Consider the following 18,789-nt stretch of genomic DNA (forward strand, 5'->3'; position numbering starts at 1 on the left):
ACATTGCATTTGGCTTCCTCATCACTGACTTAACCTGCAAGTTAACCTTTAGGATGTTCTGCACAAGGATTCCCAAGTCCTTTTGCATCTCAGATTTTTGGATTTTCTCCCTGTTTATAAAATTGTCTGCACATTTATTTCATCTACTAAAGTGTGCCATTGCCCAACATTGTGTTTCATTTGCCACTTTTGTGCCCATTCTCTTCATCTAAGTCCTTCTGCAGCCTTCCTGTTTCCTCAAAATTACCTGCCCCTCCACAAAACTTCATATCATATGCAAACTTGGCAACAAAGCCATCTATTCCATCTAAATTATTGATATAGAGCATAAAAGAAATGGTCCTAACACCGAACCCTGCAGAACACCACTAGTCACTGGCAGCCAACCAGAAAAAGATCCTTTTATTCCCACTCACTGCTTCCTACTAATTAGTCAATGCTCTAACCATGTTGGTAACTTTCCTGTAAAACTATTACAGCTCTAAACTTGGTAAGCAGCCTCATGTGTGGCACTTTGTCAAAGGCCTTCTGAAAGTCCAAATGTACAACATGCACTGCATCCAAGGGGCCTTGCTTTGTAGATCTAGAATTAGCTTGCCCACAGAAGGCAAAGAGTGGCTGTAGATGGGTCATATTCTTCTACATGGAGGTCGGTGACCACTGGTGTGCTTCAGGGATCTTTCTGGGACCCCTTCTCTTCGTGATTTATATAAATGACCTGGATGAGGAAGTGGAGGGATGGATTAGTAAATTTGCTGATGATACAAATGTTGGGGGTATTGTGGATAGTGTGGAGGGCTGTCAGAGGTTACAGTGGGACAACAATAGGATGTAAAACTGGGCTGAGAAGTGGCAGATGGAGTTCAACTGTGATAAGTGTGAGGTGGTTCATTTTGGTAGGTTAAATATGATGGCAGAATATAGTTTTAATGGTAAGACTCTTGGCAGTGTGGAGGATCAGAGGGATCTTGGGGTCCGAGTCTATAGAACACTCAAAGCTGCTGCGCAGGATGACTCTGTGGTTAAGAAGGCATACAGTGTATTGGCCTTCATCAACTGTGAGATTGAGTTCAAGAGCTGAGAGGTAATCTTGCAGCTATATAGGACCCTGGTCAGACCCCACTTGGAGTACTGTGCTCAGTTCTGGTTGCCTCACTACAGGAAGGAAGGCAGAAGAGACTTACAAGGATTTTACCTGGATTGGGGAGCGTCCTTTATGAGAATAGATTGAGTGAACTTGGCCTTTTGTCCTTGGAGCGACAGAGGATGACAGGTGACCTGATACAGGTGTATAAGATGATGAGAGGCATTGATCGTGTGGATAGTCAGAGGCTTTTTCCAGGGCTGAAACAGCTAACACGAGAGGGCACAGTTTTAGGGTGCTTGGAAGTAGGTACAGAGGAGATGTCAGGGGTAAGTTTTTTTTTTAAAATGCAGAGCTTGGTGAGTGCGTGGAATGGGCTGCTGGCAACAGTGGTGGAGGTGGATATGATAAGGTCTTTTTAACAACTCCTGGATAGGTACATGGAGCTTAGAAAAGTAGAGGGCTATGGGTAACCTTAGGTAATTTCTAAAGTAAGTACATGTTCGGCACAGCATTGTGATCCAAAGAGCCTGTATTGTGCTGCAGGTTTTCTATGTTTCTATACCCTTTATTTATCCTGTGTGTAATCTCCTTAAAGAATTCCAACAGGTTCGTCAGGCAAGATTTTCACTTAAGGAAACTGTGCTGACTTTGTCTTAACTTGTCCTACGTCACCAGGTACTCCATAACCTCATCCTTAACAATTGACTCCAACATCTTCCCAACCACTGAGGTCAGGCTAACTGGTCTATCATTTCCTTTCTGCTGCCTCCCTCCTTTCTTAAAGAGTGGAGTGATATTGGCAATTTTCCAGTCGTCAGTCCTCCATGCTTTTGATCTTTGCACGATCATAACTTATGCCTCCACAATCTCTACCGCTACCTCTTTCAGAACCCTAGCGTGCAGTTCATCTGATCTGGGTGACTTATGTAACTTTAGGCCTTTCAGCTATTTGAGCACATTTTCCTTTGTAATAGTAACTGCAATCACTTCCCTTCTCCCATATCCTTCAACACTTGGTACACTGCTAGTGTCTTCCACAGTGAAGACCGATGCCAAATACTCATTTATTTCATCTGCTATTTCCTTGTCTCCCATTATTATTTCCCCGGCCTTGTTTTCTAGCAGTCTTACATCCACTCTCATCTCCCTTTGTTATATACTTGAAAAATCTTTTTCTATCCACCTTGATAATGTTTAATAAGGATCTTCCATCTCTTAATATCAATACAACAATAAATAAATGCTGGCCAGTTTCAAGTTCCTGGGTGTCAACATCTCTAAAAATCTATTCTGGAACTGACATATTGATGCAATTACAAAGGCATGACAATGACTAGATTTCATTATGAGTTTGTGGAGATTTAGTATGTCACCAAAGACTACAGCAAATTCCTACAGATGTATCATAGAGAGCATTCTAACTGGTTGCATCAATGTCTGTTTGAAGGGGTACTGCACAGGATTAGAAAAAGCTGCAAAAATTTGTAAACTAGTTTCCCCAGCATTGAGGACACCTTCAAAAGGCAATGCATCACTAAGGACCATGATCACCCAGGACATGCCCTCTTCTCATTGCTACCATCAATGAGGAGATACAAGAGCCTGAAGACAGACACTCAATGTTTCAGGAACAGCCCTTTTCCCTCTGCCATCAGATTTTTGAATGGACAATGTATCCTCTAACACAAGCACATGCAACTAATTAAATAGCATCAGGACACATTAGGACCAGTACATTTTGGCTCAATTAAGTGGATGCCCCAGCTATTGCCAAAGTTTTATGGTGTAGAGTCTAATGGCCATGCAAGTGCATGTCATTGAAGCTAGTTCAAAACTGTTTGGCAACAATCTCCTGTAACGATTAAATGGCAATGTCCCAAATAAACAAAGGGAATACCAGCTATTTTCTTGATTAGCTTTTGCTCTTTAAGATTTATTCCAAATAAAGGTCTGCCCCGATTCACTGATGGCTCAATTGATCAGAATCTCCTGTATTTCTTATTATATTTTATGTATTGCACTGCGCTGCTGCCATTTCAAATTCTGCATCCAACAACGATGGAAGTGAAGTAATAAAAAAAATTACAAGCATGTTGCTGGAACTTGAACACTTGAGTTACAGGGAAAGATTAAATAGTTTAGGACTTTATTCGCTGGAGAACAGGAGAATGAGGGAAGATTTGATAGCGGTATACAAAATTATGAGGGAGCTAGATGGGGTTAATGCAAGCAAGCTCTTTCCTTTGAGGCTGGATGAGATTAGAAATAGAGGTCAAGGGTAAATGGTGAAACATTTAAAAGGAACTTGAGGAGTAATCTTCTTTACTAACAGGGTGGTGCAAGTGTGGAATGAGCTACCAGTAGAAGTGATGGATGAGGGTTTGCAAAATTTAAGAGAAGTCTGGATAACTACATGGATAGGAGAGGTTATAGAAGGCCGTGGTCCAGGTGTGGGTCAATAGGACTGAGGAAATGGTCTTTCTCATGCACATTAAAAAAAAACATTATTGAGGATCTATCACCAGTTAAAAAACCAGCATTTATTGCTCATACCCAAATGCCCCCAATCTGAGTAGGTAAGAGTTAACCCCATTGCTGTGTCTTGAACTCACAATTATCTAAGAATGCTACAAAATTAAGCTTCTGACTTAACAAAATGGGTATCAATAATATCTGATCAACCATTCTAGTTATCACCCCAACCCCCTCTACCTGTTACCTCAGTCACTGCACTGCAATGCAAATACTTTAAACTTTTTATAATGCTGTTTACATTGTAAGTACATACTGGTAGTTACGTACATTTTATACCAAACCTCTAACTTTATTTTTACATAATTCTTTTTTTAAAGAATTGTCGAACGTTCTTGTTTTTTGTTGCATGTCGTGTCATTACACCGAATTCCTAATACATGTAAAGGTATATGGCAAATAAAGTTGAGCCTTAATCCTTGTTGTTGGATACATTGGTTGGCATTGACTTGTTGGGCTGAAGGACCTGGTTACATAACTGCATAACTCTGAGTTGTGCATTCAAGAGCCACGAAGACCATCATGTGGCTAATGCAAAGTTACAGTTGGCACCAGAGGAAGAAAATACGTGCAATGAGAGCAAATGACCCATAAATGGCATCATAGTCATGCTTTCAGCACTGGCTACAAGATCATGGATAAATTCCCACCATTGTCTGTAAGGAGTTTGTACATTTACCCTGTGACTGCGTGGGTTTCCTCTCACATTCCAGAGACGTACAAGTTAGGATTAGTAAATTGTGGACATTCTATGTTGCCACTGGAAGCAAGGCAACACTTGCTCAGCACACTCTCAATGCAAACAACAAATCTCATTGTATGTTTTGATGTATATATGACAAATAAAACTAATCTTTAATTTAATCTTTGAACTTACACATTTTTTGAAAGCGACTTCCACTGCTCCTCTCACTACATTCTCAATACAGATCTCTTTCTCCCTTGCATAGCTCATCTCATTCTCATTCCCTGTGTGTTCCATGAGGTGGATTGGGGGCGAGATTGTTGAAGGTTTGCTGATTACATTAAAGATTTCCTCCAGCTGTTCCTTGATGCAGTGGTGCAGATGTTTGGATGCCTGGATGGCAGCCACAGGGCCACCGTGCCCATCAAATAATCCCCAGTAGGTAGCCATAATTTCTTGGTTTTGCTGAGGATGAAAAAAAGATGCCTGTAAATATTTTGCTGTCCAGTCAATGCTTCTGTTCACACAAGAATCAGAGAATGGTTACAGCACAGAAGGAAGCCATTTGACAAATTGCAATCATACCAGACTCTACTGGAGCAAATCTGGGTGATGCGGTAGCGGAGCAGATAGCTCAACACTTTACAATGCTAGTAATCAGGGTTCAATTCCTGCCGCTGTCTGTAAGGAGTCTGTATATTCTTCCCAGAACTGGGTGTTCCAGTTTCCTCCCACATTGTTAACTGCTTCAGAGCGATAGCAAGAATATGGCAAGGCAAGTGTGCATACGGCTGATTGATTGTGCAGTGAATCGAATGGGTGTCCAGCTGGAGGAAGGCTCTCTTTTCACACGGACTTTCAAGAGCACACTTTTTCCATCTTGATGGGTCATGCTTGTCACCCCTGTCCTGTAAATCGCCCAGCATGTACCGTGGCTAACATGACTCAGTAAAAACGGACAATCCTATTATTGGTTGGCTCTCGTTCATGTTCTGCGTATACATCACACATTCTAAAGAGGTATGCGTTATTGGGAGTCAGTAAGTTGTGGGCATGCTATGTTGGCACCAGAAGCACAGTGACACTTGCAGACTGCCCTCCAGCACATCCTCAGACTGTGTTGGTCATTGATGCAAAGGACACATTTTCCTGTATGTTTCAATATACCTGTGACAAATAAATCTAGACTTTAATCTTTCATCTTCATTTCCACCTATTAGCTCTTCCTCCACAGCCTTGTATCCCAAGCCGGATTCCAGCTGCATAATTAAACAATTCATTTTTAATTCTCTTCCCCTTTTATTCCTGCAACCTTATTATATGACAAGCAGCCCTAAAGGGTTATAACCTCAACAGAGAATTGTACGTGCTAAGGGCAACAATCCTTTTCCACAATCAAACTCCAAATTCCAGTGTCCTCTGTGAGGAATTTGTACATCCTCGTGAAATGTGTGGGTTTTCTCTGGCTGCTCCTGTTTCCTCCCACAGTCCAAAGATGTACTGGCTAGTAGGTTAATTAATCATCATAAATTGTCCTTAGATTAGGCAGGGGTAAATTGGGGGGTGCTGGGCGATGTGGCTCAAAGGGCTGGAAGACCCTATTCCACGCCGTATCGCGAAATAAAGAAAATAAAAATCCTGGTAAAGTCAATTTTCTCTTGCAACAAACCAGTGAGACATACAAACTTTTTGCATAACTTTAAATGACAAAAGACTCCATGAGAGTTTTTGCTAAGTACACTCCTGAAGGTTGAAACAGGAGACTGCTAACCTACGTTGTCAATATACTCACTCCAAATTACACTCAGTGAACATGTTATCAGTCAAGTCCTGTTGGGGGTTCTGGCACCAATAATCATTCCACGGTCAAAGTCACACCACATTTCTTCCCAATTCTGATGTCTGGTCTGAACAACAACTGAACCTCTTGACCATGTCTGTATGCTTTAATGCACGAGTTGCTTGCACATGATTGGCTGATTAGATATTTACATTAAAGAGGAGGTGCACAGGTGTACCTAAAGAAGTGGCCACTGAGTATATTTACCTTGTACAACAGGATTGTTTTGGTGACAGCAAAGTTGCTATTGTTTTGGAAGTTTCTTTAGATGAATAAAATTAGACACATACAGGAGAATTTCTCTAACCCTATCTGAATTTCTAGTACAAGACTCTGGATCGAATTCAGCACAAAAAAGACACAGATATAGAAAACAATAATAATGAAAACACACAATAAATACATAGATCACTTAGATATACATAGATTGATTGTGTGTACATAATGTGACTACTCTGTACATAAGGTGACTGATGACAAAGTAGTTGTGGGGTTAGTGGGTAGAAGTGTTGATCGGCCTTACTGCTTGGGGAAAGTAAATGTTTTTGAGTCTGGTGGTCTTGGTGAGTATTTTACGTAGCCTCCTCCCTGACGGGAGTGGGACAAACAACCCATGAGCAGTTCTACTTTCTATTCCGTTGTTCAGTACTTGTTGCTATGCTTACTATCACCATTCAATACTGTTCACTAAGTGTGAGCAAGAAACTACATTTCACTGTGGTGTGTATGACAACGAAATAATCTGAGTTTGAACCTGCACCCACTAACTTACAAGGGCTACAATGAAACTTCTTCAATTATTTTGTTTAGCTCAAGAGGAATTTCCCGAATCTTTTCCTGAATGTGAACACGAACCCATTCTTTGCCTTAACGCTGACAACAGTTTATGCAATGCTAGTATCATTGGATGTTTTCTCAAGCTTTACATGTGGTTACTTTCCTTTAACTATTTGTTTGCAGGCACAGCTGCCTAACATTAACCATGCAGATTGACATAGAAATATACAAAAAGAACCTACTTACTGGTTCTTCACTTGGGCACAGAAAAACCCAGTCTTCATCAATATTAACTCTGTTTTTGAGGATGAGCTGTTTACATGTTGCTTGATCTTCATTGAAGATACTTTTGCCTGCGTTTACAACCCTGAAAAAAGTATTGCAATGTCAGTGAGGGAGACAGTTTCACCTCACCATAGGCGAGGGAGACTGTTTCGCCTTGTTGTGTGTGTTGTGTCACTTAAGCTTTGCCTTCAACCTTCCTCTCCATTCCATTGGCAGGCAATGGAGGTACCCTTCCACACACACCTGCCGGAGTTGTCCTTACACCCTCCATTACTCTTTCTATGGACTAGACTCAGTTTTTTTTTGATCCTGACCCTTCAATCTGCAGATTACAGGTTTGAATATTTCCCTCCTTTCTTCCCACCTCCCCTCAATTCATGAACCCACTCGTGAAAAACAAACAAGAGACCAGAAGTTTAAAACTGAGATCAGAGCATTACATAACAGAAACAGGTCCTTCAGCCCATCTATTCTGCCTAGTCCTATTAACCTGGACCATAGCTTTCCATACCCCTCCCATCCATATACTTACCCAAATTTCTCTTAAATGTTGAAATCGAGTCCGCACCCACCACTTCCCCTGGAAGCTCATTCCACATGCTCACCACTCTCTGAATAAAGTTACTCCTCATGTTCGCCTTAAATACCTTTTACCTTTAACCTATACCTAGTCTCACCTAAACTGAGGAGGAGAAAGCCTGCCTACATTTACCCTATCTATATCTCTTACTACATATATTTAAAGCAGAGTTTGATACGTTCTTCATTAGTCAGTGCATCAAAGGTTATGGGGTGAGGGCAGGAGAATGGGGTTGAGAGGGAGAGTAAGTCAGCCATGAAGGAATGGTGGAACAGACTCGATGGGCCAAATGGTGTAATTCTGTTCCTTTGTCTTATAATTTGATGATGTAGTCCTGTCAGCATGGACAATTGCTCTCCAACTCTGACATGGAGTGCTATTCCAGAGGGTGGTTAAGATCCCTTTACTTTACCTTGACCTTGGAGTCACAAATAAAGGCAACAACATAAGAAATTAAGTAATCCAAACTTTGAACCTACTCTGGATTTCACTGAGACTACGGCTAATCTTCAACAATACTTCTCCTGAACCAGCCTCATGTGCCTACAATAGTATTGGAATTGGTTTATTATCGTCACGTGTCCAGATACAGTGAAAAGCTCGTCTTGCATATGTTCATACAGATCAAATCATTACACAGTACATTGAAGTAGATCAAAGTACAACAACAATTGGGCCAGCATGGTAACATAGTGATTAGCACAACGCTTTACAGGACCAAGTGACCCAGGTTCAATTCCCGATACCGTCTGTAAGGAATTTGTACGTTCATTCCACGACTGCGTGGGTTTCCTCTGGGTTCTCCGATTTGCTCCCACAGTCCAAGGACATACCAGTTGGTTGGTTAATTGGCCGTTGCAAATTACCCCATGATTAGGCTAGGATACTGGGTGGTGCAGTTCAAAGTGCCGGAAGGCCCTGTTCCACAGTGTAACTCAATAAATAGTAAATAAATAACAATGCAGAAAGAGCAGTGCAGGTAAACAATGAAGTGGAAGAAAATTACAAGGCAGATTGTGAGCCACCAGTGGGTAGAAGCTGTCCTTGAGCCTGGAGGAACATGCTTTCAGACTTTTGTATCTACTGCCTGATGGGGGGGGGGAGGGGGAAGAGAGAATGTCCAGGGTGGGTGGGGTCTTTGATTACACTGGCTGCTTTACTGAGGCAGCAAGAGTGTAGACAGAGTCCATAGAGAGGAGGCTGGTTCCTGTGATCGTCATGACACAAGGTCAACGGTAGAGTATTCTGAGGGCTGAGTTTTTTGCTGTTGGTTTTTATTCTGTATTCTCTGCATTTCATTAATTATAACTATAATGTATTGTTATGTTACACTTGGTTCCTAAGATTGTCATAGCTGGGGTTGGTAGTGGGGATAAGCTCCTACTATCCGTAAAGTGCTTCAAATGGCGAGCGACTCTACAGCCTCGGACAACCAAATCCAACTCTTGGCCTTCATACATGGCTTAGCTACTAGGCCTGGCAGAACTGTCTCTACTGACAAGAGAAGGGGCAAAGGCAAACGACAGGTGCCTCAAAACCAGTTGCTTCAGGCAGGTGGGGCTCGTCAGCCTTGGACGGCAGCCCACTTAGAAGGAAAACTCTGATTTTAAATCTCCGCTGCCTTGTGGCATACCCACCCATGGGAAAGGCTTTGGGAGTAAACCCCAAGGAAGAAATCCACAGCGGGTCCCTAAGGCAGTTTGATGTTGTTTACAACTTCGCTCTGGTATGACACCAGTGCCAAGCTGTATCGGCGTTGCCCTTCCCTTGGACTACATCAGTGACAGGGAGAGGGGGAGCCCGCTGCATTGGCAACAGTAAAATCTTCCTGCTCAGGCTTGTGCCCTGGAGATGACACAATCCACCAGAGGCGCAAACCCATGATCCCCTGGGATCAACGGCTGCTTACTATGTTACACTATGTATCCTTGGACTTTTGTCTCTGATCAGAATAACTACTTGTTAACTCGTAATTCGTCTGGGCACAGATTCTTTCGTGGCCTGGAGTGTATTTAAAGGGGCAGTGCTAACCTGTTGTTTGCTCAGTCGTCTTGATTCTTGTTTAGAGAAGTTCTGGCCAAGTTATCCAAGACCTTGTAAGCCCTACTGTTTAGCTTTGTCTCTGTTATTAGTAAAATACCTAGATTTGTTTAACCCTCCCAAAGATTCACCACCAATACCAAATTTTCCACCCACATGCTACAACCATTTATCTTCCATGGATTTTTGTTTTGAAGTGCCAAGGTACCTCCCTTTAAATTTTCTCTCTAAATACATTTGAACTCTTGGCAACCTTACAGTTAACAGTCAGCAGAATTTTAAAAAAGCCTCAAAACATTGCAACATTCTTCCTAACTTTGGGCCTAATAAACAGAAAAGCAGAACAAATATTTTCCTTGACTCAAAACGAATCACAACTCACACTTCAAAAACAGTTTTTTAATGATCAAGCAAGGGATTGAGTTTCTGTTTGTGCTTTTGTACCAAGGAAGTCATTCACTTTAATAATTCTCAAGGTGTCACAGACTACAATTAGTTACACTCACAGTCACTTTATTAAATACACTTGTTCATTAATATAAATATCTAATCAGACCATCATGTGGCAGCAACTCAATTCATAAAAGCATGCAGACATGGTCAAGAGGTTCATTTGTTGTTCAGACCAAACATCAGAATGGGGAAGAAATGTGATCTAAGTGATTTTGACCGTGGAGTGATTCTTGATGTCAGACGGGGTGGTTTGAGTATCTCAGAAACTGCTGATCTTCTGGGATTTTAACACACAACTGTCTCTGGATTTTACAGAGAATGCTGTGAAAATATTTTTAAAAATCCAGTGAGTGGTATTTCTGTGGATGAAGTCATTGTTAATGAGAGAGGTCAGAGTAGAATGGCCAAAATGGTTCAAACAGACAGAAAGGTGACAGTAGCTCAAGTAACCATGTGTTACAATAGTAGTGCACAGAAGAGCATCTCTGACCACACGACATGTTGAACTTTGAAATGGACGGGCTACAGCAGCAGAAAACTATGAACAAACATTCAGTGGGCACTTTGTTAGGTACAGGAGATATTGATACCACAAGGCACCTCACAGCAGCACAATGACAATGAAGGAGAGAGTTGAGAGAGCTACAAGGACAGGTGACCAAATGCCTGGTCAAAGACTGAGACTGGAGGAGCATTTTAGGGAAGGAATTGCTTGCCATCTCAGTGACAGAAACTACAATTCCCAATAGAAAAACCTCCTGGTCACTAGGCCAGAGTTTACAGCAAGATGAAGACACTTTATTTTCTTATACAATTTGTCTTCTTTTGCTCATTGGTTGTCAGTCTTTATTTATGATTTTTCATAAATTATATTGTATTTATTTATTTTTCCGTAATGCCTGCAAGAAAGTGAATTCTAAGTTGTATATGGTGATATAAGTGAAATAAGTTCATGTTGGGAGTGCGCTGTTGCCATCCCCACCAGCTGTTACCATGCCGTCTGATCATTAAGGGGGAGGTGTTAGTCCAGTTCACTGCACCAGCTTCAAGGGCTGATACTTTCTCCCAATCCAGCACTGACACCAGGCAAAACTCGCCTCCCTTCAAACCAAGGCCAAATTGATTTACTTATTCGTTTTGCACTATGGAGGCAGCTTGGCAACGACTCCAACGAGTGTTCCATTTCTGCTGGTTTGGCAACCCAGTTACGGGGTACGTAACAGTAGAGAATCAAAAGAAAAGGAAAACAAATAAAAGGTGCCAATAATCTCACAAACATGTCCAGTGCACAAACGTTGGAGCTCACAGATTCCCTTTCACTGATCCTCCTTTGCTAGTCGGCCCCTGGGCTCCTGCCCCAGGTCTGGCGGGTCCGGCAACTGTCTCCTCAAGCCACGTCTTCTCTCTTCATCCTCTTTGTGCCTTCTTATCCAAGCCTGCGCAAACTTACAACTTTCACACAGACAGAAAGTATAACACCTATCCCAATTGGTTAGCAGATGAATACAAGTCCTGTTATCACATATATATGATATATATATGTGTGTGTGTGTGTGTGTGTGTGTGTGTGTATGTATGTATATATATACACACACACACACATACATACACACACACACAGTTGAAGTTTCAGGCAAACCTTTCGAGGCCTTCTGATCCCGTTGTGGTCACCGACTGTGACCCTTCCGTTCCGGATGCGATCGTTCTTTCGTGGTGAACCCAGCACCCAGGCAAGGGCGGACACACAACAGGTTCCCACCAGTCGTACCTTTACACCCTGTGAGCCTCTGACCGATATCTGCGAATCGGTCCTCCAAACTCCCACCAACTTGTGGGGCAGAATGCTCTTTCCAGGGTCTCGTAGCGTGTGTCCTGTGCCTTAGCAAACCCGCTATTTTATTCCCCCCCCCCGATGGGGTATCACCTGTCCATCAAACTTCACACTTCCTATTGTCTCAGCAGGATTGTTAATGAACAGTTCAGGTTCAGAGCAATCTGTCTGGGGCAGACGCCAACGTACTGAATTACGTGTCTCTCTCTCATTATCTCTCTCTTCTCTCTTATTAGCATTTTGAATGGCTCTCCTTTGTCTCTCGTTATCTCTCTCTCTCATTAACAGCATCCATTCTGCAGCTCTGCTTGGCTTCACACATGACACTACTAACCCCATACTTAAATATAAAATCTTAATCGTTTAACCACACATTGTGGACTGAATGTTATTTTGGGGTACTGATGTTACACAGGGGACACAACACTCAGCATCCACCCAAACAAGAATACTAAAGTTTGGTTGGGGAGGGGGCGCCAACCCCGAGATCATGGCACTAGATGCCACGAGTCTTACACATGCTTGTCACATCGTTCTAACCAGTCCTCATGGCGAGTTACTTCAGGAAGGCTAACAGTAATGTCAAAGATGTCTGCTGGCTGTTCTCTCCTACCTCTGGAAGAAAACAGTGCAGCATTAAGCCAAGACATTTGAGACACAAGAACAGCTTCTTCCCCACTGGTGTCAGACTCCTGAACCACTCACCTCTTCCACATTCCTTCCCAGCGGTGCTGCCAAGCTCTGAGACTCTTCACTGGATCTCTCTTGGCTGTTGTCAGAATCAGGGTTATTTTCACTGATTCTACAGAGTTTCTACAGACGCTGGAAATCCAGAGCAACACACACAGAATGCTGGAGGAACTCAGCAGGTCAGGCAGAGAAAAGCTCAGCACAATATTATAACTAATCTGGTCTAGACTAATCTAACCACATTTTAGGAATTCATTATTCTGCAATAGTTGTGAGTGTAGCTAATGTTTACCCAGGTCAATAGAATAAAACCCCAATGTCTATTCAAATCTCATCTCTCAAGTGACATCAACATTCATTTTTCTTGCACTGTTTGTGGGTCCTCACCAGGCACAAACCAGCTGTACATTTGTATTTGTAATACATAGAATATAGAATAGTATAGCACAAGAACAGGCCCTTTGGCCCATAAGATCTGTGCCAACCAGCTCCCTGCACATGATCAACATCCCTCTTGCCTAAATGCCTCAAACTTCACTATCATGGCTGCTTCTACCACCAACCTTGGCAGCAAACTCCATGCGCCTACCACTCTTTTTAAAGAAATATTGCCCCATACACCACTCTTAAAGCTATGTCTTCTAGTATTTGACATTTCCATCCTGAGAAAGTGACTACTCTATCAACTCTTCTCAATTTTATAAATTTCAATCAGGTATCCCCTCAGAGACCCAAGATAATAAGAACATGCACTCTGGCCCTTTGACCCAACTAATCCATGCCAACCACAGCATTCCAACTACTAGTTCCAGCTGCCCACATTCAGCCCATAACCCACCGCATACCTATCCAAATGCCTCTTAAATGTTGTAATTGTCCCCGCCTCAACCACTCCCACTGGCAGCTCATTCTAGATACTCACTAATCTCCATACAATGGAGTTACCTCTCAGATCTCTTTCTAGCTCACTACTCCTTTTGCCAACCATAATTTGTATTAGTATAACATCTCTAATGGCAATAAAAGTTTCAATCTGATTCACAAGTGCAGAATATTCAAAATTATAATGGGATTAAAGTCAACTTCCTTGAACTTATTGAGAGGACACTTTAATATGCTGAAGAATTGCAAGAGCACAATTCCCGTGCATTATCTCCAACATGAACTGAAAATGTTGCACATAAGTAGTAGGACCTGTGGATGCAGAAATGGCTACCAGCTTAGCTTGTTGAACTTTCATTGCAAATAATAAACTGAAGAATGTCAGAAGGCTTTGACACTTTGGAAGGTCAAACTTAAGGCAGAGTAGACGGTTAATGGCAGGATTCTTAGCAGTGAAACAACTTTCACAACATGTCAGTGATAATAAACCTGATTCTGATTCAGTATGGAGGAACAGAAGAATCTTGGGTTCACTTCCATAGATCCCTTAAAGTTGCTGCTCCAGTTGATAGGATGGTTAAGAAGGCATTTGACCTTCATTAGTTGTGGGACTCAAGTTCAAGAGGCATAAAGTAATGTTGCAGCTCTATGAAACTCTGGTTACATCACATTTGGAATATTATGTTTATTTTTGGTCACCTCATTATAGAAAGGATGTCAAAGCTTTAGAGAGGATGCTGAGGAGATCTACCAGGTGATACCTGGGTTAGAGAGCATGTCTTATGAGGAAAGTCTGAGTGGGCTTGATAGATATGTACAAGATAGAAAGAGGCATAAAATAGAGCGGACATGGTCAATTCAAGAGGGCATAATTTTAAGGTGATTGGAGGAAAATATAGTGGGAAAGGGAAATGTCAAGAGTTAGTTTTTTTTTAAACATAGAGAGTGAAACACCTTGGTAGGGCCAGATACATTAGGGACATTTAAGAGATTCTTAGATAGGCAAATGGTTGAAAGAAAAAATGTGGGAGGGAAGGGTTAAATTGATCTTGGGGTAGGTTAAAAGGTCATAGCAACATTGTGGGCTGAAAGGCCTGTACTGTGCTGTACTGTTCTATCTTCTAAGACTATGGAGATGTGACATACAAGCAGGAACCTATGTTCAGGACAAACTGCTGAGGACAACAAGTTCCCCCTAAAAGTTTATTAGGTGCTGGAAATGAAGAACAAATGGAAAGGTCTGCGATCAGGTGGGAGGCAGAGTAGATAAAATAATAATGCAAAGTGGAAGTGGTGTTAATGAGACAAGTAGAGGGCACAAAAGACGAGTCTGGATTGGGCACTAACTGGGAGAAACAAAAAGCTGAACACAGTGTTGGCTAGAATGCCCCTAGTTGAAAGTGGGTGGAGATTCTGTGCCTGCAGTTAATATAAACTCTCCCTCCCAATGTTCTTTATTCTCTTCTGTTGCAACCTTACTGACATTATACAGGATCAATCTTGGACCTTCACTTAACGATGAATAAAATTACTCTGCTTTGTTCCAGCCACCAAGAATCAACAGATATTATCAGTGACTATTTTGTTAGACACAGGGGTGAAACCCAGTGTGGTTTATGTTGTTGTAGCCCATTCACTTCAAGGTACAATATGTTGTGTGTTCATAAATGCTCTTCTGCACACCACTGTTATAATCTGTGGTTATTTGAGTTACTTTCATCTTCCTGTCAGCTTGAACCAGTCTCACCATTCCCCTCTATCATTAACAGGGCATTTTCACCCACAGAACTGCTGCTCACTTTTTTTTGTTTTTCGCACCATTCTCTGTAAACCCTAGAGACTTTTGTGTGAAAATCCCAGGAGATCAGCACTTTCTGAGTTACACAAACTACCCTGTCTGGCACCTACAATCATTTCACGGTCAAAATCTCTTAGATCACACTTCTTCCTCAATCTGATATTTGGTCTGAACAACTGAACTTCTTGACCATGTCTGCATACTTTCCAGCATTGACATGATTGGCTGATTAGACATTGGTATTAATGAGCAGGTGTACAGATGTACCTAATATAAAGTGGCCACCGAGGATAATTTTTGCTGAAAAATGCAATCAAGATAACTTTAAAAGAAAGAATGAAGAATGCATACTCTACCTTTAAGTTAATTAGAGATTCAACATGGTAACAGGCACTTCTGGCCCATAGACCCCGTGCCACCCAATTACATCCATGTGATCAGTTAACCTACTAACCTTGTCTGTATGTCATTGGAATGGGAGAGGAAACTGGACCCAGAGGTCATGGGGAGAATGTGTAAAACTCCTTACAGACAGCGGTGGGAACTGAACTCGGTCACTGCCCCTGAGGATTATCATCTTGTCAGTGGAGAGGCCTGACCTGTCAAGAACTGTGTGGTGGCTCCCCGCGTTAAAGTGGTACACAGGCATTCTCCTTTAAGTGAATAAACCCTGAGGGGAACATCATACTTGACTTGAATGGTTACATTACTAATAAGGTTGTGCTAATCACTAAGCTACCATGCTGCTCCAAGTCTAGCTGAGTATTGGAGTACAACAGAGCAGAAAGGGGAGAAGACAGGAAGAGGGTGGGTGCTGTACAGCCTGTTACTATCATCTCGAATAGACTGCTTGCAGTGATGGTGGAGGAAGCAGTCTCGAAAGTAATTTTCAAAGGGGAACTAGATAAATGAACTGAAAAAGAACTTGCAGTCCTCTGGGAAAAGAGCAGGGAAGTGGAATAATGGAAGAGCATTCTAAAGATCAGTAGAATCACAAATTCTGTGCGATTTCTGGAGTTAAATAAATGAAGTGCACCCATCTAAAATAGATGTTAAATACAAATGTTTTGGTTTCAACCAGAAAACCTTCAGTACTTTGATAATAAAATGATTTTTTTCTGTTTTTTTATCATTTTTTTCTTGTAAAAATATGTAATTTGTTTTTCTAGTGAACGCTGCTTTTATAACACTGTGATGCTGCCGCGAGTTGTTCAGTGCACTGGTGTATACGTGGTCTTGTATGTGACAACAAACTCAACTTTGACCATTCCAAATGGAATTGTCACAACTTATTTCACTGCTAAAACTTTGTGCCAGTAATACATGTCAACCATGCAGTGTAAGGCTTTCCAAATGCAACCATTGATTTATGACCAAATCCATTTCGTTGTGGGATGTACCAGGCAATGGTGCAACAAGTTACAATGTAGCGGCAATGCAAACAGGTATTAAGTTGATACATCTCGAGTTAAACTTTATGTGGTTTAGAACATGGAACAGTACAGACCCCTCGGCGCAAAATGCCTGTGCCGACCACAGTAACAAATTAAATTCCATCTACTTCCCTCCAATCCCTGCCTGTCGAAAAAGCTCTCATAAATCAATACTGCATTTGCTTCCACCAGCGCCATCACTGACACTGCATTCCGGCCACACGCCAAACTGTTTGCCATTTCCATCCTGGGACAAAAACACCATCTATGCCTCTCATCGTTTGGTCAACACTAATGACGTTTTGCCCAAAATGAAACGTTTTAAAAAAGCAAAATCCCCGGATGTTCATCCAGACCCACAACATTCCGGTTGTCACAAGTGGACCTCTGGGGGTGGGGGTGGGGGTGGGGGTGGGGGTGGGGGACACAGTGTTAAAGTTGGGTATTAAATGCCAAAACTAAACGGTGCCCGCATTCTGTGTTAAATCACAACACCGATAGGAAGATTTGTAATTCCGTAGCATTTGCTGCAATTAGCAAACGCTCCAAAAGAAAGCAACCCCAGGAAATGATGGAAGTACGAACAGGCTGGGCAGACTTCAGTATGCGACGACCCTCTAGTGAAACTGCACAGCATTTAGACCATAAGACATGGGCGCAGAATTAGACCATTCATCGAGTCTGCTTCGACATTCCACCTTGCCTAATGTCTTATTCCTTTCAGCCCCATTTCCTGCCTTCTGCCCGCGACGCCCTGACTAATCAAGAACCAAGTAACTTGGCCTTCACAGCTGTCTGTGGCAATGAATTCCAACGATTTGCTGCTTTTTGTTTCGGATTTACAGCGTATTCAGTTTTTGCTTTGTAACTATACTAAGTTTGGAAGTAGACTTTTTAAAACACACATACATAAACTTTCCTATTCAAACTTACTCTGCATAGCCCGTACTCCACGGCAACTTCTTGTTTCTGGGAGGGAATATGACCGGTCTGACCGTTTGGTCCAGGCTCGTTTCTCTCGGAGTCTGGTGCAGAAAGTGAGGTCGGCAGTACAAGTTCTCTGGCGGCTCATCGTGGACCAGACCTGGGCTCCTCTTCACAGAAGGCTTCCGAGCCTTTAGCCTTTTGAACATGGTCCAAACGGACCCAAGCCAGTCTAGCGTCGAGGGACACAAAAACACTCCGGGGCTGTTTAATGTTAGCAAGACTCGGTGCCAAACTGCCCTGCGTTGTTAAGAAGAAGTTTCCGTGCCCCAACTAAACCTGACAGGCACCATTTGTTGTTCTATAGTCACTGTGTAACTTTGAATCTGCGGTTGAACTGTCCGCACAGAACGGATCTAATTCAGTGGGCCGGTGGAGAACGTTAAAGGGCGTTTCGTAGTGACGCTAAGAAAACTAACAACCCCCCCCCCCCGTACTTATATTCTTAAAGTTACCGTTGAATTTGACGTGGTTTGATAAAAAAAAGACACAAGCAGTGGTCGGAAAGCATTTACTGTACTGTTAAAAAACTCAATATTTCTCAGTGATTGTTAAAATTGGTGTTTCAGGAGGAAGTGGAATAAAAAATCCGAAATTTCTTTTTATGTTAAAAAGATGGATTGCAATTAGCATAGCACCTTTCACATCCTTTCCACGAATTGTCGCTGCCGATTATGTGTTTGTATAGTCACCACTGTATATAATGTACACAGCAAGCTCCCACATCAGGTAATCTGATTTTATATCACTGACATATGTTGTGAAATCTGTTGTTTTGTGGCAGTAGTACAGTGCAATTCATTAAAAATTACTATAACTTACAATAAATATATAAAAAATCAAAAGAGCAGAGCAAAAATAGAGTAAAAAGTGAGGTGGTGTTCATGGCTTT

General features: G+C 42.0%; 1 protein-coding gene across 4 annotated transcripts in view; it reads right to left on the minus strand.

Moving 5' to 3' along the window:
* Window positions 1-18,258, minus strand: part of LOC140211202 (protein phosphatase 1M-like) — a 60,419-nt gene extending 42,161 nt beyond the window's left edge. For 3 of the 4 annotated variants that reach the window (XM_072280793.1, XM_072280792.1, XM_072280790.1), the window contains exons 1-3: window positions 17,847-18,258; window positions 7,168-7,288; window positions 4,497-4,769 (exon numbers count right to left, since the gene is read on the minus strand). In XM_072280793.1, coding sequence (XP_072136894.1) covers window positions 4,497-4,769; window positions 7,168-7,288; window positions 17,847-18,046 — 594 coding nt within the window. In that variant the 5' untranslated portion in view covers window positions 18,047-18,258. The remainder of the gene's footprint in view (window positions 1-4,496; window positions 4,770-7,167; window positions 7,289-17,846) is intronic. The other variant, XM_072280794.1, reaches the window with a different exon arrangement.
* Window positions 18,259-18,789: the final 531 nt, after the last annotated feature.

This window comes from Mobula birostris, chromosome 16 (genome assembly GCF_030028105.1).
Source record: "Mobula birostris isolate sMobBir1 chromosome 16, sMobBir1.hap1, whole genome shotgun sequence".
Lineage (NCBI taxonomy): Eukaryota > Metazoa > Chordata > Chondrichthyes > Myliobatiformes > Myliobatidae > Mobula > Mobula birostris.